We start from the raw sequence: 23572 nt of genomic DNA, 5'->3' as shown, positions 1-23572 counted from the left end.
TGCAAGCATAGGGACTACAAAATCTACCATAAAAACGTATTAGTTTCTTCTTACAAGGCAGCAAGTACGTGATACACAGTGTCATATCTGTGGTGTCATATCTCACCACGATTTATTTATGATACCTTGAAGTTTTATACATATTACCATGCAATTCCCACTTAACCAATGTTTTTGGTTTGACTGTGGGTAAAAGATGACAGTTTCATAAAATATTAATTACATAGATAAATAAATGAATAAAAGACAAATTGTAATGTACATAATGATATGAATTTTAGAGAAAAGAGGAACTTTTTTGAAAACTCATCATTAAGTATAAAAATAACTAAATAAGTAGAGAGTTTGATACATAACTATAATACTTAACCCTGCTCGTCATTTCTGGCTTCCCTCCCTGTTCCTCTGAAGTTCCTCAACTGTTGTTGTCCTGAGAGACATGGAATACCACAGCATCTCTAGTTACCACAGCATCTCATGGCATCATGCCTGCTTGTTGTACATCGACTGTTTTGAGAGGCCCATTTAATGTATGTGCGAGTGCGAATCAACCACAACCTTTTATCTGTGTGTGAAATATAGTAGATCATAAGATAGTATATAGGCAGGAGGCATAGTCCCAGTTACCAATCCATTTAGCACCCCACTTCATAGGGTTAAGAAGTTAGTTATTAATTTTCTCCAAATCCTACAATACAATGGCGTAGGATAGCCGTGTGTAAGATGTCCCCACTTCTAATTATTGTATAACTATATTACAGAAAGCTCTCTTGAGAATTTTACATAAAATAAATCAGGGTTCGCCGTCGTATTTCTACAGTAACATAACTACATAATCAGTAGCTTTTTCCGAAGATGGTAACATTTTGAAAAAATGCGTTTCAAAATCATCTTTAGTGCCACGTTGCATAGGTTCCTTTGTAGAATTATTATTTTGGTACATAATAATTTTAACTAAATTAAGTTTTTATCAAATTATCTATCTCTATTTTAATCAAGTTAATTATGTAGAAAATAATAAAATAACGTAAAAAAACGCTTTTTTTTCGATAATCTGAAAAAGGTGGACTCCTCATTCTAAGCATTAGTCTTTCAAACTCTCTGTTTTTATTGTTTATGGTTAACCTGAAAATCAACTAAATTTAAATTCTGCCTATGCACATTTGCTGAATTAAAATGGCTAAAGGTAACAAAAAACGTAAGAATAATCGCCATAAGAAAAACAAACCTAACCACAAGGCAATCAAGCCGAACAGTGTAAAGAATGTAGATGAAAATACAGAAGATGACAAAGTTGAAGACACACCAGACGTGCAGAGTGAGGACTTGTCTAGAAAGAGGCAACTTAGTGACGATGACTCCGACACAGAAACTGCCCCTAAGAGAAAGAAGAAGAAGAAGCAGCCTGTAGCCACTGAATCAACGGACAAGAAGGGTAAAAAATCTATTAGGCAGATGAAGCGGGAAAAATATTTAGAGAGACAGGCAGAAGCCGAATCAGCTAACAAGGAACAGCTCAAGACACAGTGCCTCAGCTACATCTCACAGTGGAAGCACGATAAGGCCAACTGGAAGTTCATGAAAGCCAAACAAGTGTGGCTCACCAAGAACAAGTTCTCATCAATCATACCAGATGAATCCTGGCCACTACTTTTAGAGTATTTAGAGTCAACTCAAGGAAATGGCCGGAATATCCTCCTAGAAGATGCTAATAAGGTCATTAAGCAGATGGATGAATGGACAGAGAAGAACGGAGCCAACACTGATGGCGCAGAAGATGATGATGAGTCTACCAAACCAGATGAAACCACTTACAAAAGAGCTAGAGATTTAATTCAATGTTTACAGGAATAAATAATTTCATAAGCCAATGTGCTGTTTTTTAACGTCTTTTATGTAACTACAATATCATTATGTACCAGGCAACAAATTAATATATAGAATTAAAAAGCAAATGTTTAAGCTTTGGCTTCAGCTTCAGAAACTTCTGTGGTAACTCCTTCCACCCATTTGCGAAGTTTGTCCGTGTCTTGAAGTCCAACTAGGCGCTGAACTTGTTTACCATTCTTTATGACAACCAGCACCGGTACAGAGTTCACTTCATAATCCAATGCTAGGTCAGTTTGTTCATCAATATCGACTTTAGCAAGTACAATCTTACCCTTGTTCTCATTGATAATAGATTCAATTCTAGGGGTTAAAAGCCTGCAAGGATTGCACCATCTGAAAAATTAATACTCACTATTAATGAAATTGTTGCTGGGCCTTGATGATAAGATATCAAGTTGACGTAATTGTGTACCAAACTTACGTTGCAAAAAAGTCAACGACGACAGGGACTTTGCTGTTGATCACTTTTTGCTTGAAATCTTCAGCGCTCTGAATTTTAATAATCTCTCGTCGCGCTGTTGTGACGGAGAAACTGCGGCAACTGGGTCCATTGCCCAGAATTAAATTCCTGATGGTTAAATTGCTTAAACTTTTTGCAATCATTTTGTATTGTGTGTGAGTTTTGCACACGTAGGGAAGAATTAGGTACAAGAAGATGAAATAGAATCAGGGGTGGGTCAGTGCCTTAATGGCTGAACTTTTAGTAGAAGGTAGTGCCATCTCTTTATATTACTCTTACTACCAAAAAAGATGTAAGATGGCGTTATCAACAAGACCATAGAACAATAACAAGACACATAGATAAGTAGTATTTGAATGTTAACATTGTCATGATCTATGGCTTTTATGAAGAAATTGCGTGTCAGTGTCAGTTCAGTTGTCTTACAATGTCTCGCAAATAACATTTTTGTAATTTTTGTAAGCATATTTATCCGCAAAAAGTGTTTTATGAAATTCTTGTGACCTGACAGATTCCATATGGATCCAGGTTCCATGTGGTTCCACGGAAACCGAGCTGAAATGGCGGCACTGGCAAAGAGCGATCGACATCTTCATATCCGCTGAAGATTAAAATACTATGTGTACCAAACTGATAAATGTCGTCAAAGATTTGCCTCGCGAGGATAAATGATGCACTATTGGATGAAATGACTTTATCACCACAAGTGACAAGATTTGCTTCTCTTGGGAAACATAAACTAGCAAAACATGAATTGGTTTTCATGGTGAAAGGAATACACACACCCACTCGCATATTATTTTTCAAGTGACATGAACAAAACTGAACTGAAACATTGTTATATGCGAGGTAATAAAGAATTATATAATAATTTGTTTTTTATTTATTGTTGCATGTAGGTAGGTACATAAATAGATTGAACTTAAATTTAGCTGATAAATGTAATAACTGTTGTGTGGTGTAACTACGTTAACGCAAATATGTCTTATATCTTTATAGATTGAAGTTAATAGCTGGATCCCCACCAGACGATCCAACGCGATCCGATCGCGCGATCCAAGGAATCTTACATACTAAACTTCTTGGATCGGGCGATCGGATCGCATTGGATCGTTTGGTGGAGATCCGGCTATTAACTTGTGATAGCAATATCTATATATACAGAGTGTCCCAACAGGGCACCCTGTATATATATACAATGAGGTTGAGCAATATAAAGAGATGGCGTTGTAGGCTCAGTATGACGTATAGAGTATGACAAAAAACTCCTCGAGATGCCACTCTTTTCACAATTGTTTATTTTTTCTCTATGAATAGAATGAAAATTTTGCGAAATCGGCGCAGGAAGCAAGATTTTTGACAATAAAATTATACTCTGTTTACATGAAACTGTCATAAACAGCTGTGAATGAATAATATACTCTGTGGCCACGGTCAAAGGCTTAAAATAAGAAATCAGAAAAAGAAGTTGCTATAGAAATCTCAGAATAATAACAGCTTTGCTTATGTAAACTTATCTGGGGAAATTTTCTTAAAAAAAAACTAACCTAATTACTCTGTGTTATTTCTTTCGCTTCGCTCTTTTTGAAAGTGTGAGGTTATTTTTGCCAACAAAAACCTTTTTTATGGTTTAATTTGATGAAATCTTGTCAATAATGTATTCCAGTGACGATTATAACGAGGTATATTGTCATCAATTTAATATCGTAGTGATTAGCAAAGTTCTTGCAAGATAACCTTTTATTTCGTGTTTTTCAGGGTGGATACGAGTCCTATGGAGACTACGAACCTCACACAGGAGACCCTCAATATGACCTGGAATATGATAGATCTTACTATAAAATGCCGGATATGGTGAGTACATTATATTCACATAAAAAAACATACAGGACATTATCAAATTCATGCAAAAGTCGTTACCAAAACAAAATACTTAATGACTCGTGAATATGAATTTCAATAGCGATTTGCTTTTAGGCAGTCAGTGAAACTATGAATCTTGCATCTGTGTTATGCTATGCTATGTATTTAGTACGTAAAAATGTTTTAAATTTGGTTTGTTTGATTCTAGGTCAAGAAATTCCTTGTTTACTTCCGGAACATGATCAACGAGGGAGTAACATATGAAATACAAAACTTGTATGAAAACACCTTCCCCAAGCTTACCGAGCAGTATTTTGAAAACACTCCCTGGCCTGAAGAGTCTGAGGTTGGCCCCTTGGTGGACAATGACCATGTAAGTAATACTTTCTAGCTTTCTACATTCTGTATTGTATTGATTACTGACTAAGTCTGATCAGAAATCTAGAGAATCTGCTGCATCTGCTAGGATGGATTTGTTGATCCAGTATAATCATATTTGTCTTATTGTGTATATAGTTTGTTTTTTTACAATGTAAATAAAGCCTTTTGTAGTATCTATATGAAATCCAGGCTTATCCAGTACATACTAGTGATGTAACGAATGTGTGTTTTTGGACATTCGCGAATGCGAATGCGAATATCTGATATCGACATTCGCGAATGCGAATGCGAATATTCAGTTTGTGTTAAAATTTGGGGCCATTTGCATGGTTTGGTGACTATCTAGTGCTGGACGAGGTACATTCCGTTCTAGACACATTCCGAATCAGACTAGCCAATAATTGTCGCAGTTTTTTTTTTAAAGTACACTTTAGTTAGCCCCGTAACTGTTACGACACATTGCGACTGTGTGCGGTTTCTGAGGACGACTTACACGAAACATTTAAAATATTTAAATCTATGGCTGTCTTGCTCTGACACTTCAGGGTTATTGGTAAAGTAGACCTGATCCTTTCAAGAGGTGATAGAGGAAGACATTTTCAGTCGATTGAACCCTATAATGCATTGTCCGAAACTTAACCATTTCTAACATATTGAATATGTAAGTTTTTTATGTTTTTCAAAAAATTTAAGCTTAAAACTGAAAATAAAAATAAAACTATTTCAATAACTTTTTTGGTTGTTTTGCATAAATAAGTGACACCTAAAATTAAGTAATTAAAAAAATCAAATGTGCGTTAATTGACTTAAATTAGACACAATACCTCAAAATAGTTAAACATTAAAAAAAATATTCAAAACTTAAAAACCAATAAGTTAAATTAAAAAAGAATGGCCAAAACAACCAGAGAAATCGGAGAAAACTCAATAGAGGTTTCCATACTAAAGTCAACAGGACTGAAAACAATCACACTTTTTACCTTTAAATTGGGCTAATATTGTTAGTTTTCCTATTGAATTTTGTCCGCCTGTGCTGGTTGTTTTGGCCATATGTTGGTGATACCTAAATCAATTTGATATTGAAATATCTTATTTGAAAGCTTATAAGTTGATAATGTTTTAAAGCTGAAGTGCGTAAAAAATTGTTGTATGATATTCTTTTTAAATTAAACTTTTTTTTACGTTGTGAATATTTAAAAAAAATGTTTAACTCTTTTGAGGTAAGTATTATGTCTAATTTAAGTCAATTAATGCACATTTGATTATTTTACACTTTTTTATGCAAAACAACAAAAAAAAATATTGAAATATGGCTAGTTTTTTTATATTTTCGGTGTTAAGCATAACAATTTGACAAAAAAATAAAAAAAACTTAAATATTAAATATTTTAGAAATGGTTTAGTTTTGGATAATGCAATATAGGGTTCAATCGACTGAAAAGGCCTTCCTCTATCACCTCCTGAAAGGATCAGGTCTACTTGCAAATAACCCTGTATACTGTCAAAATACGCTTTTTTATTATGTTTAGGTCTTATGAAACTATTAACTATAATATGTAAAGTTTCATTTCCCAAAGTAAATAAAAAATACCAAATGATAAAGTAAGACTGGAAATGTGATTAACAGGGTAACTTGTAATAAAAAGGTTATAGACGAATGGATTTAGATTTTGTTAACCTATCTACCATTATTTTTAAATAGTTTTTTTAAGTACTGATATTCGCAAACATTCGCACAAAATTTTGCGAATGCGAATGCGAATGCGAATATCCAAAAAAATGCGAATATTCGCGAATGCGAATGCGAATATTCGTTACATCACTAGTACATACATATATATTTTATATTTTGTACAAGTTTGTTTTGATTCAACTAGTACATAGAGATGCAATACTGTTTTGGTGTTCCTTAATATTAAACTCTGCAGTATCTCCAAATATCATAACTTTACTTGTGCCTTCCAGGTGTTCATGATCCTGTACAAAGAGTTGTACTTCCGCGACATCTACGCGCGCGTTCCCGGCGGCCCCAAGCCCGAGCAGCGCTTCCACTCGTTCTACAACTACTGCGACCTGTTCAACTACATCCTGTCTGCGGAGACGCCGGTCCCGCTGGAGCTGCCCGACCAGTGGCTGTGGGAGCTCATTGATGAGTTTGTCTACCAGTTCCAGTCATTCGCTCAGTACAGGTAACTAGTTAATCCATAATTAACACATTTTCGCTTTTACTACAAAACATAGTCCAATTTTAAGTCTATGTTTTATAATAAGGGGGTGGGGATGTTATATCCTTATAAGAGTGTGTATGTGTGCGTGTAGCTTGCAGCATTTAAATACTTAGATGTTGTAATAAATTTTTTGTTATGGTTATAATTTTTGTGTTAGGATAATGTGATTACTAGAGAGTAAATTACACTATTTTAGTTTAAAAATGCATTGGAAAACTAATGTAAGCTAAGCTTGCTAGTAAAAGCTAGAACCAGGGGAAAATTACAAGCTACTATGTACGGTGGCCTGCGCCTAAAAGTATGCAGGCGGAGTTTTTAAAATAGCGATCTCAAGCTCACATGCTGCTCAAGCACATCCACATAAACTCCACTGCTACACACATCACACACAACACGTCCCCGGATTTATAACAGATGTAGCTGGTCCCTTCATCATCAGGGATCGCTATTTTAAAAACTCCGCCTGTATACTTTTAGGCGCAGGCCACCGTACAAATATTTTTTTTCATAATTTCTATGTATACGCAATTTTAAATGGTTTTGCTCCCATTCTTCTTTAATAAGAATACACCCTTTACAAATATGATTGATATGTGTCATTTTTTCATAGATCGCGCACGTCCAAGCTGAGCCAGGCGGAGATCGACGCGCTGAACACGGAGAACAAGGCGTGGAACGTGCTGTGCATCCTCAACGTCCTGCACTCGCTCGTCGACAAGTCCAACATCAAGAAGCAACTCGAGGTATGGTGGCTTTATTGCTATTGTCATTATTGTCAGTCTATTATCGTTCATTGCTGGAATTAGGCCTTTCAGAAGGACACAATACTCTCTGTCTCTCTATCTACCTTATTCATTCAGCCATTGCCCAACCACGGCCTACGCTAAGGTCTCCTTACAGTTATTTTTTTCGTTACCATGGACAAGATGAATTATTAATGTATTTAAGGCTTGCTTTCACCGCGGTTACTTACCCTAGATAGTGTCTCTAGCACTTTGAGGAATGTATTGATAAAGTTGTTGTAATATTTACATTCTACCATCACTTTCTAGACAACACCAAAGATGAACTGGTAGAGAGAGAATGCTTGTAACATTAAGTTCAAATATTTATCCTGATTTGTTTTATGTAGGTACAATAAATAATTTTATTAATGTTGTCAGGTGTACGCGACGGGCGGCGACCCCGACTCGGTGGCGGGCGAGTTCGGGCGGCACTCGCTGTACAAGATGCTCGGCTACTTCTCGCTGGTCGGGCTGCTGCGCCTGCACTCGCTGCTCGGAGACTACTACCAGGCCATCAAGGTACGAGTGATACTCATCCCATGTATTACCGTCTAATTATAATAAAGTGTGGAATATTAGTCTGGCGTACATTGGGCAGTCAGCGACTGAAGCTTATCTTGCTAATCCTTTCACCACGCTGACAAACCCTAGACACGCTCTAGTCTCTCGGTTAGTTTTGTCACGTACCTACTACCTATTTGCTAAGAAGAAGACCGTGTGCTATCCCTTTCTTATTTGAAAACCTCAAGCTGAACTAAAGTATGGACTACAGTGACTGGCTTTAAACACTGCTCAGTCGTATTCGCATTGAAGAACATACCTTCTACACACTATAAAATTTAATGTATTCTGTGAGCTGCTGGTAACGTTAACGCCACGACATACGATTAAAATGATACAAACATGTATTCACTAACCTATATCCCCTCCACAGGTGCTAGAAAACATCGAGCTGCACAAGAAGTCTCAATACTCTCACGTGCCCGCGTGCCAGATCTCCACGTCCTACTACGTGGGCTTCGCCTACATGATGATGCGGCGCTACGCCGACGCCATCCGCACCCTGTCTTCAGCGCTTCTGTACATGCAGAGGACCAAACAGCTGTTCTCGTCCCGGTCCTACCAGAACGACCAGATTAACAAGCAGACGGACCAGATGTACCATCTGTTGGCGATCTGTCTGGTGCTGCATCCGCAGTGCGTTGATGAGAGTATTCAGCAGGTGGGTTGGGATGTTTTTATTGTTATTTATTATTTTATTAGCTTTAAATAAAACAAAATGGCAGTAAGATCAGTCTATCTGTTTTTATGCCATAGTGCCATATACATTTTAGAATGGAGTCATCTATTATCCACATTTAGCCTAGACTCTAGGCCTGCCTAGGTCTGCAGTGCCTGTATACATATACTAGCCTGACAATATTTCTTGTCGTATTCGACCATAGACTATAAACATAGAGCGTCTTGTTGCGCGCAGCGATATTTTGCGCTATAATTAAGCCTCGTATTCACTAGGCGACAAATTGTCGCAGAACCTGTCTAGGCACATGTCGTCTACGTGTCGCCGCGACGTCGCGCTCAGTTCTGCGACGTCGCACGCGACTATACAGCGACATCTACGTGTCGCAGAACAGGTTCCGTGTTTTGGCTCGCGAGACAGAACTTCCTGCGACATCAGTCTAGCGCATAGAGTATATTTTTTTTACTAGGTCTAGCGACCGCTGTTGCAGAGTGTGGACGCGTGCGCGACTTCTGTATCACGACATGTTACCAAAATGTTCTGAGAACACGCACCGTAGATGTTCTGTAACAGTCTCAGAACTCGTGCCCTAGTGAATTCGAGGCTATACTTACCGGTTTTGGCGAAGCGTATTTTGCCGTTAACGAAACCGCACAATAAATTATGCTAAACATGGTGTCCTCAGGTGCTCCGCGAGAAGAACTACCACGAGAAGATGTTCAAGATGCAGTACGGCGACCTCGGCGAGTTCGAGGCGAGCTTCACGTTCGCGTGCCCCAAGTTCCTGTCGGCCTGCCCGCCGCCCGTGGACGCCTCCGCCGGCTACGGCAGCCACGCCGTCAAGCACCAGACGCAGGTGTTCATGGATGAGGTACGCATCATGTGACATTGGCAATATGCAGGTTAATCAATGGTAATGGTAGATATTCGGAAAGCAGAAATTCTAACTAACGCTGTCAAATAATACAATTTGCTAGTAAAAATTACATTGACGGGAACACTCAAAGAGTCGAGTTTTAATTAAAGCAATTAAGATTTTGACAGCTCTAAAATTAAATTTTCTGCCTTCATAATCGACATCAATGTCTTTATTGAACAGCATTTAAAAGAAAATTACTAGTACTTGTGCAATATAATATATAATATGTGGGGACATCTCACACACGGCCATCCGACCCCAAGCTAGGCAGAGCCTGTGTTATGGGTATCGGACAGCTGATATATCTACACAAATACATAGATAGATAGATATTAAATATAAATATCAACACCCAAGACCCGAGAACAAATATCTGTCTTTAAACAAATATCTGCCCCAGCCGGGAATCGAACCCGGGACCTTCGGAATAGCAGTCAGGGCCACTAACCACTACGCCATTCGATCGTCAAAGATATATATAGATGAGCTTATACCGCTGGAGAGCAAAGTTAGCAAAGCTTGCGTCGTGTGGTCTTGAATAAAGTCAATAAAGTACCTACCTAGTTTCTAAGAACAACGAATAGAGAATTTCAGTTGTTATTTTATGAATCCGCTGAAAGAGACATCAGTAAAACACGTACAGTTTCAGACGTTTCCAAATCTACAGCCTTTTTACACCCTTTTCCTAACACCTTTATTATCCCCCCACAGGTCCGCCAGCAAAAAATGCTGCCAACTATCCGCTCGTACCTCAAACTCTACACCACGCTGCCGCTGGCCAAGCTGGCCGCCTTCATGTCGATGGCGCGCGGCGGCGAGCGCGACGCGGCTCGGGAGCACGCGGCGCTCGCGATACACCTGCTGTGCTTCAAGCACAAGATGAAGAACGTGGTGTGGTCCAAGGGGCCGAGCGGCTTGGATGGCAAGTTCCAGAGCGGCTCTGAGGTGAGGAACATTTAGGCAACAGTCACTGATTAGCTAGATAGTCTTTACTTATATGTATACAGGTCAGGAAGCATGCGTTGCGTCATGTCGTCAATGGGGCATTACATAAAAAAGATAATGGAAAACTACGCAACGCACTAGCGGGGTCTCGCCCTACAATAGATACTAAAGTAGCCACTCTTCTGGGGACAGTAGATATAGACATATAGGGTGTTAGGAGCCGCCTTCATGTCGATGGCGCGCGGCGGCGAGCGCGACGCGGCGCGGGAGCACGCGGCGCTCGCGATACACCTGCTGTGCTTCAAGCACAAGATGAAGAATGTGGTGTGGTCTAAGGGACCGAGCGGGTTGGATGGCAAGTTCCAGAGCGGCTCTGAGGTTAGTAGACTCCATTAAACGCTGATAGATAGGTATTCGTTACAGACACACTTCTGACTTCTTCACATACACAACAGGCCTCGCGACACAGGTATGATTATCGACAGCGTCATATTTATAGCGATCCATGGAGCAGTGGATCTAGCCGCTGCAGCGTATAGCCACCACAAGGAGAGTCGCCTCGCTAGGGACAGTAGATATGGAGTGTTAGTAGCCGCCTTCATGTCGATGGCGCGCGGCGGCGAGCGCGACGCGGCGCGCGAGCACGCGGCGCTCGCGATACACCTGCTGTGCTTCAAGCACAAGATGAAGAATGTGGTGTGGTCTAAGGGGCCGAGTGGCTTGGATGGCAAGTTCCAGAGTTGCTCTGAGGTTGGTATTATCGAGAGTGCATCAATAGGTGATTTGATGGTAATGTCAGTTCGAATCGCCTTCCACAAAATGTTTTCCTTTGGTGTTTGCCGTCCACCTGATGAGATCAATCACAGAAGAAGAATATGGTGTCGTCCTAGGTACCGAGTGGACTGGACTGTATTGTATTTTTGGTACCGCCAAATGTCCCATATATATGTATGAACGGAACACTATAGCAAGACAAGGCTTTGACACTGTGATGTACAGATTGGCCAGTCAGAGCGTCAGTAGCTGACTGGCCACGGTGCGCAGGACGTATACAAAACAGGTTATTGGTCACTGATCTTTCACCCTTTACAAGAATTAATCTACCAATATCTCGAAAGTTTCACTAAACTCTTATAACTTCAAAACAACATTCAAAATTGTTTATCTTAATTTCCAGCTGGACTTCTACATCGACAACGACATGGTGCACATCGCGGACACGAAGGTGGCGCACCGCTACGGAGACTTCTTCATCAGGAAGATCCTCAAGTTCGAGGAGCTCAACCGCAAACTGCACCACATCAAGATTTAAGCTGTCTCTGTCTATGTGCAGTTATATGTATGGGTCTTTTGTACACGCCCTTTTTGTGTATGGAAATAAAGGTGTAACTACTTATGTGTGGCGGGTTTTATTGGTTTAGTTAGAAGGTTTGTGAGTGGGCGACCTGAAAGTGGGCTAAAGTTATGCCATAGTACAAAAATGCCTTCATTTCGAGCACTTATAAAATTTGTATTTGATATATATTATTATGATTCTTCAGATAAGTAACTAATGTATGATAACGAACTAAAACCGATAATTTGAATTGAAAATAAAAGCATGGTAGGTAGGTCATCTATAAAACTTTATTCCAACTAAACAATCATCTTGGCGTATACGGCGGTACAAATCGTCGTTTCTTTCTAAAGAATCGTTTAGGTTCTTCAATAGTGATGTTTTGCCGCTGCAGTGTGGCCGGCTGCTCCTCAGAGAACTGTCTCCAGGGATGTTCCGCCTGCAAGGAGCCTTCAGCATCTACTTCCTTCAGCCACTCGCGGTACACTTTCAGGAAAGTCTTGCAGCGTGCCATGAACTTCTCTGGCTTGATATGCTCACCTTTTTCATGCTGAAACAAATGAAGACAAGGTCGTGAGCATGATTGAGGCTATGAGTCGATTTCATATAATTTACCACATGCGTTTTACAACTTACCATTTGAATTTCTTTTACACACTTATCAGCGAAGGCTTCTAAATGCTTGACGAATACTTCACTCACTCTGATCTTTTCATGTTTTACAATGTTCATGATGTAGATGACGTATCCAAACTGATTGTGAGCAATCCCTTGCCGTAGTAGAGCACCCAATATTGCAATGTTCACCCTGAAAATGACAATATTTTAGAAAGTCATCAGAAGTGCCGTGCCATAGAACTACACCACGCCGATTGTATTGTTGGCAGTTAAAGATGATGATAATCGGAACTTTTGGTGATAGAATAGATGTAGCTGTTCCCCGCAAGTAAGCCTATTTATTTAAGTTATAGGTAAACAAAATATTAAAAAGTAATACTTCAGTTGTTTTTCCTCCATCTCATGCAGCAGGGCCTCTGCATCTTCCTTGGTTTTGCAGGTCATGGCCAGCACCCCATATGACATGACGTTGAGCTGGAGTCTGTACTTCTTCTTCATTGAGTATCGCGCCTTTCGAAATTCATTTTCTTTTTTAATTATTTCTTTGACTTCCTGAAATAAATCATATTTGGTTACCTAAAATGTAATTACAGCATAAAAAAAATGTTATTACACACTGTTTGAAACTTACTTTTGCATCTTCATAATCAGACCTCATGCACCTCTTCTTGATCAGCATGTTATAGAAATCTATATCGGCTCTTACATTTGCGGATTTCATTTGCTCCAGAAGCTTTAGCTCTGCAGCTTTATTGTCATCCAATACCATTAACATTTGTGTAAATGTTTTAATATCTGGTTTAACTGAGTATACCGCCAACTCTTTTAAGAAGTCATCCTGTCCACCAATGATTGCAAATTTGTCTTGTACTGTACTGACTTGTTGTAATGATAATACCTCACCCATGTTAGGGCATTTAGACAACAAGTTGGGTACACTTCTCTCTTGCTCTGTAGTTACTAATTGATTTGAACAGTTTACTAGTTCAATCTTGACACTATCTTCTGCTGTAACTATGTCTGTGCTTTCCTGTTTTAGTACATTATCATCATCATTTTGTGTTTTTCTAGTATGTTGTGATTCTTTGATGGCATTGTTCTGGGCAGGAGCATCGGAACTGCTACCTGGAGCAGCTAGTGCTGGAGATTTACTTCCCTTCAACATAATTTTGGGCTTTTGAGGGGCAATCATTATTGTTTTCTGCACAACATCTATTAATTCTTGGATATCCTCTAGTGTACCTAAATTACAATCATTAACACATCTGAGCATTAAATTAAATGAATAAATATTAGGTTTTTCTCGTAATTGCAGTAATTTTCTCCAAACAATTAAAGCATGCCTCAACCCATTGTTTTTATCAGAGATACAAGCAGCAAGAAGATGGTTCAGTGTGTGGACTCTGAGACTTATGTTCTTTGATTTCATTTCATCAACTATTTGAAATGCAGTGGGCAGGTCCCCACAACGGCCAAATGCCTTTATCATGGCATTGTAATTAGTTAAATTTGGTTCAATGCCTTTCTCAAACATAAGTTGTCTCAAATGCTTAGCATTCTTTAACCCATCCACTGGCCAGGGACTGTTAGCGCAAGCTGTGAACAGGCAGGTGTAGGTGTCGCCTGTGGGCTTTAATCCGCGTCTCTTCATATCATTAAATAATTTGAAAGCTTTTTTTGTGTATCCCACATCAGCACATGCTCCAATAAGTATGTTGAAAATGTAGTTTTCTGGTTTAACTCTATCATCTTGAATCATTCTTACCTCTAGCACATTGATAGCTTCCTTTAAACGTTTATGTTTTAAGTATTGTTTGATCAGATCAGCATATTGTCTGGTAGTGAGTTTCTGAGACGGAAGGGGGATGTTTTGTGTATATTTTTCTTCTGTAACATCATCATCGTCTTCTGGGAGTTCTCTGTTAATAAGCTTATGAGATAACGTACCAAAAGTGTCGGGGTCTTCCAAGAATGTTAAATTGGCTTCGGTTTTGAACTTTGTTTTATTGTTTTGAATATTTTTATCAGGCAATGTGATGCTTGATGTTGTCCTTATATTGGAACATTTAAGACTTGTGTTCCGCAATATTTTAAGTATTTGAAGACCACGAAATGCCATTTTAAGTCATAATTCGACGGCAAATAATTAAAAGGACTTGTAAAGTCGTAAACAAACAAATTAAATTAACCTCAAATTCGCGTTCACGCACGCCTAACGTCACTTGTCATCTAAACAGCTGATTTTGACACTAAATACGTTTACAAAGTATGGCATAATTTTAGATAAATAAATATAAATCTCTTCATACATGCATAATTTTAAATATTTCATAAAATAATGTATTTATTTTGCAAAACATAATCTAATTTTATAAAATTTTTTTATCGTGTTGCAGTATTTTAACATTGTATAGTTCCTATTTCCTTACGTTATGGACCTTATATCGTTCTTTATAAACTTTTTTTAGCTGTCAATGTCACACTTTACAACTGTCAAAGTCAAAATATTCACTGCGCCGTCCCACGTGTTTGTATTTCCTAAAAATCTAAAGTTACGAATTATCCAGTAATGTCTAATGAAAACGAAGATATAATGGAGGCCAGCTCGGCTGAAAGTGAAGACGACAGCATGGACGAAGGCGAGGAGGGGGAAAACGAGGGTGGCGAAGAGGAGGCGCCCAAAACTTACCTTCCCGGTCAACCACTGAAAGAAGATGAGCACCTGGTGTGTGACCAGTCGGCCTACGTGATGCTGCACCAGGCGCAGACGGGCGCACCGTGCCTCAGCTTCGACATCGTGGACGACAACCTCGGGCCCAACCGGGACGCGTTCCCGATGACGGCGTACATGGTCGCCGGCACCCAGGCCTCTAGCACACATTTGAACAAGTAAGCTGCAATATCTTTGATTTATTAATCAACAGGTTTTTACTCACAGAAAGTTTCCATGTGCAATAATGGTCAATAACAAGAAACTATTTACTTTTCCATTCAAAATCTCTTCGTCACTCATTTTAACTCTATGTTTACTTATTTGCTTATAATTCTGTATCTTTTTCAGTTTGATAGTAATAAAAATGTCCAACCTGCATTCCACATCCAAACCGGAGAATGATGAGTCAGACTCAGAGGATGATGATGATGATGAAGAAGAGGATGAGGAAAAGAAGCCACAAATGTCCTTTGCTTTTGTGAAACATGCTGGCTGTGTCAACAGGATTAGGGTATGCTTTACTTATTTTCTATACTTTGATTGTTTGTCAAGTTCATTCACTATTATTAAGCTACATTATCTCTGTGGGTGCTATGAACTACTTTTTGCTTACCCCAAATTCCTACCCACCTCAAGCCTTCATATCTTTTCAAGGCAATGTGAAGCTTTAAATGAAAAGCTATTCATTCAAAGCTTCATATTGCCTTGAAAAGCATTTCATTGCAATATTATGAGGGGAGAATTAATTTTATATCAGGTTCTTACTGCTCTACATTATGTATTTTTTGATAATTATACATACATATTGATGTTGATTCTGAAGGCAGAAATTCTAATTTTAACGCTGTCAAACTAAAAAATTTGCTAGCATAAAATGACATTTACGGAAACAATCATAGAGTCGAATTTTAAACAAAGAAATTAAGGTTTTGACATCGCTAAATTTAAAATTTCTGCCTTCAGAATCGATATCATTATTATATTAACTTAAGATTTATCAATAATTTCAGGCTACAAACTACAAAAACTCAGTGCTAGCAGCGACCTGGTCGGAGCTTGGTCGAGTTGACATCTGGAACATCACCCAGCAGCTGCAAGCCGTGGACGATCCCACAGTGCTGGAGCGGTACAACCTAGATGTTGTCAAGAACCCAGTCAAGCCAATATACTCCTTTACGGGCCACCAGCAAGAAGGGTTTGGCATGGCCTGGTGTCCTACTGAACCAGGAGTGAGTAACATTTTAGATTAATTTTGATGTAACTCATTTTTTTAATTTTTATTGCCCTATTGCATCCTACTGCTTGAGCAAAGGTCTTATACTGCATCTACCACAAAAACCTACACATTCTAACTTCAGTTATTAATTTTATCTTACATTATGTATGGCGAATTGCTAAAATCTGTCTGAATTTAACAACCTCTAAAACCTATTCCAGTCTAGTTGTATTGTTAGCTTTAGTGTAAAAAGATGATGCAGCTACATACCTGTCAACAATTGTATCTACCATCACGAATTAATATTATCTTTGTATTTGATCAGGTGCTAGCAACTGGAGACTGCAGAAGAGACATCCACATCTGGAGGCCAAATGAGGCCGGCACCTGGGATGTGGACCAGAGACCTCTGGTGGGCCACACAAGCTCCGTAGAAGACATACAGTGGTCCCCAAATGAAAGGTAGTTTTATTTACAAACAAGCCTCGCCTCGCGCAATAGACATCCACGCGGCAAAATATTCTCACTGATCATGGGCCTGGTATTCATTATGCTCACCTTACGCATTGCGATTTTCGTATTTTACATTAAGGGATATCTCATGTCATACTATTGATCGCAAACTGTATGTATATTTTGTTTAATTTCTCACACGTTAATTTGTCTTGTTTCAGAAACGTGTTAGCATCCTGTTCCGTAGACAAAACAATCAGGATATGGGACACGCGCGCGGCGCCGCAGAAGGCGTGCATGCTCACTGCGGAGAATGCACACCAGAGCGACATCAACGTCATATCGTGGAATAACAAGGAACCTTTCATAGCTAGTGGTGAGTACCTACTATAAAAAATATGGATATTACAATTAAATTAAACCCCCAGTTACAGCAATCAACTGTAAAATGAAACCTTACAGAGTGTCCCTTCCAGATTCTAATTATCAAACAGCACTCTATTGTGATTTGAGCATTTGAATATCTGCTCAATAAGGCTTGCTTGCTTTATAAATATTGTAATATCTAAATGTGGCTATCAGTGCTGTTTTAGCACTTCTTGGTCGGTATATGCAATATATGGATCCTCATATCTCGGCGATGGTCATACATTATGCACGGGTATGAGTCCCATATATGTTTAGTTATTGAAATAGAACCCTTCCTCTCACATCATTTAATCCTATTAGTAGAATGTGTCGGTTGTACAATGATTTGTCTTTAAAACACCAAGAGCTAGATATCTTCGAAAGGAGACCTTCTGCATTTATTAAAATAATAAGGGAAATAATACCTGCCTAATGTCCTCAACAACATTTCAATTTCAACATTACATTTCAATTGTAACAATAATAGTATACTTACTTTTTTTTTTGTATAATTTTACGCATGTTAGAATAAGTATTTTTAAGATAGAATAAGAATAATTCTTAAAACTGTATAACTGTTAACGTCTAGATCTAGAACATTTATTTTTTATTATATATGTGCTTTCATACTTTGGTCTACAGGCCAGTACATAACTACTACATACATAATTATCTCATAAATTTGTCTGTAAACCGTTTTGTTAGCCAAATAAATAAATAAACATCCTGAGAAATCATAAACTGTAAAAAAATCTAGTGTTATTTTGCACGAATCGCCGGTAATCTATACTAAAATCTATCTCCCCCCACACAGGCGGCGACGACGGCTTCCTCCACATCTGGGACCTGCGTCAGTTCACCACCAGCACTCCTGTAGGCACATTCAAGCACCACACGGCGCCCGTCACCTCGGTGGAGTGGCACTGGACGGAGCCGAGCGTGCTCGCGTCTACTGGTGAAGACCACCAGGTGGCGCTGTGGGACCTCGCGGTCGAGAGGGACGAGGAGGAGGAGGTGGATGAGGAGTTGAAGGTGGGTGTTTTTTTATGGTTTAGGTGGGGAATAAGCTTTTGAGTGAGAGACAAAGTTTGTAGGTTAATAGGAGTGGAAAATTTAGTAAAAATAAAATTATAACAGACATGGGTTAGAAGCATTTTGGCTGTTACATTTTTTTTAAAAACTACTTTGCAGTGTATCGGTGACTAACACAAGGCGTCAGCACTACAGCGCGTGATGCGCATGAGTAGCTGACTGATGATGGTGTACAGTTGCTTCACTCTGGAAGCTCCTTTCGAGTGCCCTCTACATTATATACTACTGGTTGCTTAAAATGATTTTAACATATTGTTTCAGAATTTACCTCCACAACTGCTATTCATACATCAAGGACAGACGGACATCAAGGAACTGCACTGGCACAAACAACTACCCGGGGTCATCATTAGCACAGCACATTCTGGATTTAATATATTTAAAACAATAAGCGTATAGAATAAAAAACACTAAATATAAAACATTATTTTTATTGATCTAATAATACACTTATACTTAAACTATTTGTATTTATCACAATATTTTTCCATGATTAGTTTTGTTTTGCAATTAACAGATTTAAAAACATAATTTCCATTTACTCATCTTTTGTATGAACCATTGCTAAGTTGACCAAATGACGAATGGTAGGTCTCCCGTGAGGACAGTTCTGAAATGAAAATGAAGATATATTACTGTAAGTCGTGGATATGAGCAGCTAACGAGACAAATTACCATACGAGTATATTATTATGAAGGTTAATTTAAATTTGAAAAGATAAATCGATCAACTAATTAACTAAAACTAGTATGAACTCACACTTCATACGTACATTAGTAGTACTGAAATATGCAAGGGTTGCTACATCAGAAGCCGACACTGTTTGTGTTCTTACTCCTAACCATAAAGTAAGGGGTCCTATCGAGTAGATTAATGCACATTTTCCCCTTACCCAAGGTTTATCAATCTCCGCCATGTGGTCCACCAGCCTCTTCATATCGGCGCGGGCGAGCGCGGTGCCGATCATGACGGACTTGCGGCACGCGCGCGACGCGAACATGGCGCGGACGCGCGACGGACGGGCGTGCTGGGAGGAGGGCGACTCCTGCGGGTAGGTGAAGAATTATTATTACTCGTACTTTGGTTGAGGAATAGGCATTACTTGTAGAATAAGCATGGGAGGTCTTTATCTAAAAGTGGGACACATTATATTGTTTCATGTAATTAGTTGAGACGTACAACGTCCATCCTCCTGGGCCGACCCCTCCCGACTTCAGTTCTATTGTTTTTATGAAAAGGTCTTGATGACTGTGTATAGGATAGTTACTACTTTGGGGCAGATTCTTAACAATACCAACCCTTAACATAAACAGCAGCTCCTCAATGTCCTCTTTGCCGAATATCCAGTTCTTAGACATCGGTAGCGTGAGTAGTTTGACGCGTTTCGTCGGAAGCGCATTTTCATCGATGTCAAATGTGAAGCCATTCTTTTTGAATACCGGCAAGTTGTCCATTAATATTTGCTCATTTACACCAGTTAGTTCCAGTTGCTGTGGACTAAAATTGAATATTTAAATTGATGTAAGTGATAATGATAATATATTAATAATCAATAAAAAAAAATGATGCCTATAAGGTAATGTATAAGTGTATAACTTACATGACAAGCTTTTGGCTTGTGAGTTCTGTGGTTTTCTGTAATGTTTCAAAGTTGTATATCTCATCAGTAGCATGTTGATCAATAATGAAAAGATCATCATCCAATTTAGTAATAATAAATCCTAAATTAAATTGACCAATAATCTGCATTTCTTTGAAGGAATTCTTTGATATTTCTCTGCTCAACTCTTCTTCACATTTCTTATTAAAGACTGGGTTGATAGCACTGCGGAATTTCACTCTTTCAGGAGCTTCCCTACTCTTCTGATTATTGTATATTTCGGCCAAAGCTGTAACATGTTCTAATGAAGTTTTTAAAGTTACCGTTCTTCTATTGTGATTTCCTAAATCTTCTTTATCCGTTTTTACAGCCTTTGTTGTAGGAGCTAATATTTTTTCAGTTACTTTCTTTGGTGAATAATTTTGTTTAAGATTTTTATTTTTACAGACTGTTGTATGTGACTTCAGTACAATATCATCAAGTGTCCTAATTTGAGTTTCGGGTAGTTGATTTGTCCCTTCTAAGTAGAGGAAAGCACTAGTTTCTTTTTCTATTACATTCGTATTTTTTGTATCTTGATCTTCGTTTTTCTTTTGAACTGTTTCATTCACAATTTCAATGGTTTCATCTTTTGTATGTTTTTTCTCTAAGTTGTCTTTATTATCTTCCAATTTAATCTCGTCAATATCTATCAGACTGTCATCAAGATTTACAGCTACTTTATATTCTTCATGATTATTTTTATAGATAGGCTCCTCTTTATCATAACTATCATTTCTTTTAGCCTTGCTGGATACAAAATCTAGCATTGTTGTAGATTTTCTCTTCAATTCAGAACTGCTGTTTTGTAAATTTGTAATGGATTGTTTATTATTTTTACTACTACTTGCCTTACTAGAAAATCTTTGTAAAAACGAATTAAACACTCTAGGCTGATCCACATCTGGCTTAACTTCCTCTGTTGATCTTTGTGAAAGATTTTCTACCTTTAATGTTCTTGGTATGCTTTCAAAAAGTTTCAACATTGAGCACTTAACAACATCGATTATGATCTTTTCCTTTATTAGAAAAACTTGTCTTTTATCTGGTGTAACATTGACATCCACTGTAGACCTGTCTAGGTTGATGTTCAGGAATACAAATGGGTACTGGTTAGGGTTGTATTGTCTGTAGACCTCGTTAATAAGTTTGATTACTTTTTGTGGTTCACAAGGTCTAGAATTAACATAGTAGAATTGTCTATCAGTGCTGGAGCGTCCACTACCATGTGCACAAGATGATATTAAGCCAGTGAACTCTATAGGAACAGCGCCATTTCTATATCCTTGTGAGAGTGTGGATACTTGAGAACAAGTATCTTGTGTTAGTTTATCTGTACCTTCAGTCTCATTTGAATCTTCAGACAGGTCTATTTCAACATCTTCAATATTGACACTTTCTTCCGTTTCCTTCACTTCTCCAGACAATCCCTTCAGTATATTCTCTTTGATATTTGGCTCATACTCAGGTTTGATCTCAAGGAGGGAGAACAGTTGCTTTGCCCCAAACACACAAGCAATATTGTCCTTGTAAGTACCAGTGCCTTGTGTAGCCACTACTACGGATTTTGCATTTGAGCTTGTCTGATTGGTGCAGGTGATTCTGAAAAAACAATAAATATATGTATATTTGAATTAAATCTATATAGAATTTTAATAATAATGTGTAGCAGACATTTAGTACATTTTATACTTACTTAACTCCTAGTGAAATTAAGCAGTAAGCATACAGTAGTTGAGTCATTTTGTTGAATTCTCTTTTAGCATTTTTGTGGAACTCTTTCTGCCTAACTGGTAGTGAAGAGAAAAGATCAGTTAATGTCACCGTGGTTCCTACTTGCCGTGAACAGGGTGTCTTCTTCACAATATTTCCCTTGTGGTCATACTCTATTTTTGTAGCTGGAAAGATAGATGTATAGACTGAGTTAGAAATTGAATTTATAACATGAATACAAGAGAAAAATTGTTTAACCAGTTTTATTATTATTAATTCATATTATTATTTAGTTTCTGAATTTTTATATTTAACTAATATTACCTGAACAAATATTGCTAGCAAAATTATAACTTACCAAAATCTGAGCTATTATGCCTGGTGGTGACGGTGAGATTGGCTAGAGCACACAGTGAGCTCAGGGCCTCTCCCCGGAAACCAAAGCTGCTCACACCAAGCAGATCTGAGTATTCATTCAACTTGGATGTGTGATATTTCATTGCTTTAAAGTAAATAAATATGATTAAACAGAATTAAATTTAAATAATTTATTACAGCAAAAGGTACATAGAAATCTAAATTTTGCTTTAATTTATTATTTAAATAAAGGTTTATAAGAATTAACCGATGAAGGACTGAACAACTTACTAAGGGCAGAAAAATTATCTTCAGTGACTCCTGTGCCATTGTCAGATACTTCAATAAGGTCTATTCCATAGTTCTTTAACCTCACTTCAACATTAGTTGCTGCTGCATCCAAAGAGTTCTCCACCAGCTCCTTTACAGCAACGGCTAAACTGAGTACCACCTGCCGATAAATAAATAAGTTTATAAGAACTGAACTGTAAAGCTAAGTAACTATAAGTATCAAAACTAGAGTAGGAAATTCACTTACTTGACCGGAACATATTTTGTGGACTGTATCGCCGTTAATGGCTTTTATTGACTTGGATTCAGCGTTAGTTTCCAATTCTTTTAAACTCATAATTGAACAATTTGTACTTCCATAAATATATTTAAAATAATTCAAAAACACAACCAACGTAAACAACAACAAATGCGAATGAATGAAACTGACAAAACTGTCAAATTCCGCAACTCGAAACAAAACACAGACTATCTTCTCTACTAGGTTTAGGTTCGATTCACATGTTTACGTTTCAAGCTCTTCCAAGCTTTCAATCTAATAAGGGTAAAATATAGTTTGTTTTGTATTGTTACCATTATAGAACTTTGATGGTGCGCACAGACCGGCCCAACGAACGCCCAACGAAGAATATTTATCGTTCGCTAGCGTTGGCTTCCGCACGCTCGTTGGAGTTCGTTAATACGTCCAAATACATTTAGTGCTCGAACGAACGTTCCTTGGCTCTTGATTCCGGTTCTTTTCTCTTTCATTTGCAATTTAATCATGGAGGACGACAACATTACTCCATTCTTTGTTTTTCTCCATGATCTAAATGGCGGGAAATATCCAAAAATTGTATGTCTACACGCTACGCTCTCTTGCTTCAACTGAGCGTTCGTTCGTTGGCCTTATGGCCTTAGGCGACCGTCCAAACAGAGTTCGTTCAAATAGCTCGATTTCTTTGATGTTGCCGCCACGCTTCGGAGCGCCGGCACACGCCAACGAGCGATTGTTGGCATTCGCTAAGCCGTCCGTCTAAAAGCT

The 23572-nt window shown here is 38.3% G+C and overlaps 6 protein-coding genes across 7 annotated transcripts; 3 read left to right on the top strand and 3 right to left on the bottom strand.

Annotated features, from left to right (window-relative positions):
• The first annotated feature begins 1059 nt into the window (after positions 1–1059).
• Positions 1060–1871, top strand: LOC105397253 (uncharacterized protein C7orf50 homolog). The gene has a single exon (XM_011569269.3). The coding sequence runs from the start codon at positions 1177–1179 to the stop codon at positions 1852–1854; it is 678 nt and encodes a 225-aa protein (XP_011567571.3). The 5' UTR covers positions 1060–1176; the 3' UTR covers positions 1855–1871.
• Positions 1817–3787, bottom strand: LOC105397254 (thioredoxin). Its single transcript, XM_011569270.3, has 3 exons — positions 3671–3787; positions 2312–2557; positions 1817–2223 (listed from the first exon to the last, which is right to left on the bottom strand). Exons 2-3 carry the CDS (start codon positions 2491–2493, stop codon positions 1959–1961), a joined length of 447 nt encoding a protein of 148 aa, XP_011567572.2. The 5' UTR covers positions 2494–2557; positions 3671–3787; the 3' UTR covers positions 1817–1958.
• An 89-nt stretch (positions 3788–3876) lies between these two features.
• On the top strand, positions 3877–12107 carry LOC105392079 (eukaryotic translation initiation factor 3 subunit L). Of its 2 annotated transcripts, XM_048631832.1 has the most exons (11): positions 3877–4032; positions 4109–4204; positions 4422–4586; positions 6560–6783; positions 7433–7565; positions 7986–8126; positions 8542–8829; positions 9533–9718; positions 10478–10563; positions 10942–11089; positions 11889–12107. In XM_048631832.1, exons 1-11 carry the CDS (start codon positions 4006–4008, stop codon positions 12021–12023), a joined length of 1629 nt encoding a protein of 542 aa, XP_048487789.1. In that variant the 5' UTR covers positions 3877–4005; the 3' UTR covers positions 12024–12107. The 2 variants fall into 2 exon arrangements, with proteins under 2 accessions (XP_048487789.1, XP_037972579.1); XM_038116651.2 differs by lacking the exon at positions 10942–11089 and having other exon boundaries at positions 10478–10711.
• Positions 12108–12318: 211 nt separating this feature from the next.
• On the bottom strand, positions 12319–14920 carry LOC105397252 (pentatricopeptide repeat-containing protein 1, mitochondrial). The gene is made up of 4 exons (XM_038116643.2): positions 13297–14920; positions 13045–13217; positions 12684–12855; positions 12319–12597 (listed from the first exon to the last, which is right to left on the bottom strand). Exons 1-4 carry the CDS (start codon positions 14782–14784, stop codon positions 12355–12357), a joined length of 2076 nt encoding a protein of 691 aa, XP_037972571.2. The 5' UTR covers positions 14785–14920; the 3' UTR covers positions 12319–12354.
• A 235-nt stretch (positions 14921–15155) lies between these two features.
• Positions 15156–18969, top strand: LOC105397255 (glutamate-rich WD repeat-containing protein 1). Its single transcript, XM_048631635.1, has 7 exons — positions 15156–15554; positions 15727–15889; positions 16389–16607; positions 16920–17056; positions 17269–17423; positions 18270–18487; positions 18809–18969. Exons 1-7 carry the CDS (start codon positions 15235–15237, stop codon positions 18944–18946), a joined length of 1350 nt encoding a protein of 449 aa, XP_048487592.1. The 5' UTR covers positions 15156–15234; the 3' UTR covers positions 18947–18969.
• LOC105392077 (mismatch repair endonuclease PMS2) lies at positions 18963–22966 on the bottom strand. The gene is made up of 8 exons (XM_011563668.3): positions 22796–22966; positions 22549–22708; positions 22259–22402; positions 21884–22085; positions 20149–21789; positions 19847–20045; positions 19441–19593; positions 18963–19157 (listed from the first exon to the last, which is right to left on the bottom strand). Exons 1-8 carry the CDS (start codon positions 22883–22885, stop codon positions 19086–19088), a joined length of 2661 nt encoding a protein of 886 aa, XP_011561970.3. The 5' UTR covers positions 22886–22966; the 3' UTR covers positions 18963–19085.
• Positions 22967–23572: the final 606 nt, after the last annotated feature.

The sequence above is a fragment of the Plutella xylostella genome, chromosome 29 (assembly GCF_932276165.1).
Source record: "Plutella xylostella chromosome 29, ilPluXylo3.1, whole genome shotgun sequence".
Classification (NCBI taxonomy): Eukaryota; Metazoa; Arthropoda; class Insecta; order Lepidoptera; family Plutellidae; genus Plutella; species Plutella xylostella.
The sequence above is the reverse complement of the archived record's forward strand: the minus strand, read 5'-3'. Positions and strand labels throughout refer to the sequence as shown.

Coding starts and splice junctions, on each gene's coding strand:
- LOC105392079 (XM_048631832.1), top strand. CDS start 4,006: ATGTATTCCAGTGACGATTATAACGAG. Junction 4,033..4,108: donor CCAGTGACGATTATAACGAG/GTATATTGTCAT, acceptor CGTGTTTTTCAG/GGTGGATACGAGTCCTATGG. Junction 7,566..7,985: donor ACATCAAGAAGCAACTCGAG/GTATGGTGGCTT, acceptor TAATGTTGTCAG/GTGTACGCGACGGGCGGCGA.
- LOC105397254 (XM_011569270.3), bottom strand. CDS start 2,493: ATGATTGCAAAAAGTTTAAGCAATTTAACCATCAGGAATTTAATTCTG. Junction 2,224..2,311: donor GTCGTTGACTTTTTTGCAAC/GTAAGTTTGGTA, acceptor TTAATTTTTCAG/ATGGTGCAATCCTTGCAGGC.
- LOC105397255 (XM_048631635.1), top strand. CDS start 15,235: ATGTCTAATGAAAACGAAGATATAATGGAGGCCAGCTCGGCTGAAAGT. Junction 17,424..18,269: donor GGAACCTTTCATAGCTAGTG/GTGAGTACCTAC, acceptor CCCCCCACACAG/GCGGCGACGACGGCTTCCTC. Junction 18,488..18,808: donor AGGTGGATGAGGAGTTGAAG/GTGGGTGTTTTT, acceptor ATATTGTTTCAG/AATTTACCTCCACAACTGCT.
- LOC105397253 (XM_011569269.3), top strand. CDS start 1,177: ATGGCTAAAGGTAACAAAAAACGTAAGAATAATCGCCATAAGAAAAAC.
- LOC105397252 (XM_038116643.2), bottom strand. CDS start 14,784: ATGGCATTTCGTGGTCTTCAAATACTTAAAATATTGCGGAACACAAGT. Junction 12,856..13,044: donor ATGGAGGAAAAACAACTGAA/GTATTACTTTTT, acceptor TGTCATTTTCAG/GGTGAACATTGCAATATTGG. Junction 12,598..12,683: donor GTGTAAAAGAAATTCAAATG/GTAAGTTGTAAA, acceptor CATTTGTTTCAG/CATGAAAAAGGTGAGCATAT.
- LOC105392077 (XM_011563668.3), bottom strand. CDS start 22,885: ATGAGTTTAAAAGAATTGGAAACTAACGCTGAATCCAAGTCAATAAAA. Junction 22,709..22,795: donor ACAAAATATGTTCCGGTCAA/GTAAGTGAATTT, acceptor ATTTATCGGCAG/GTGGTACTCAGTTTAGCCGT. Junction 22,403..22,548: donor AGATAATTTTTCTGCCCTTA/GTAAGTTGTTCA, acceptor TTTACTTTAAAG/CAATGAAATATCACACATCC.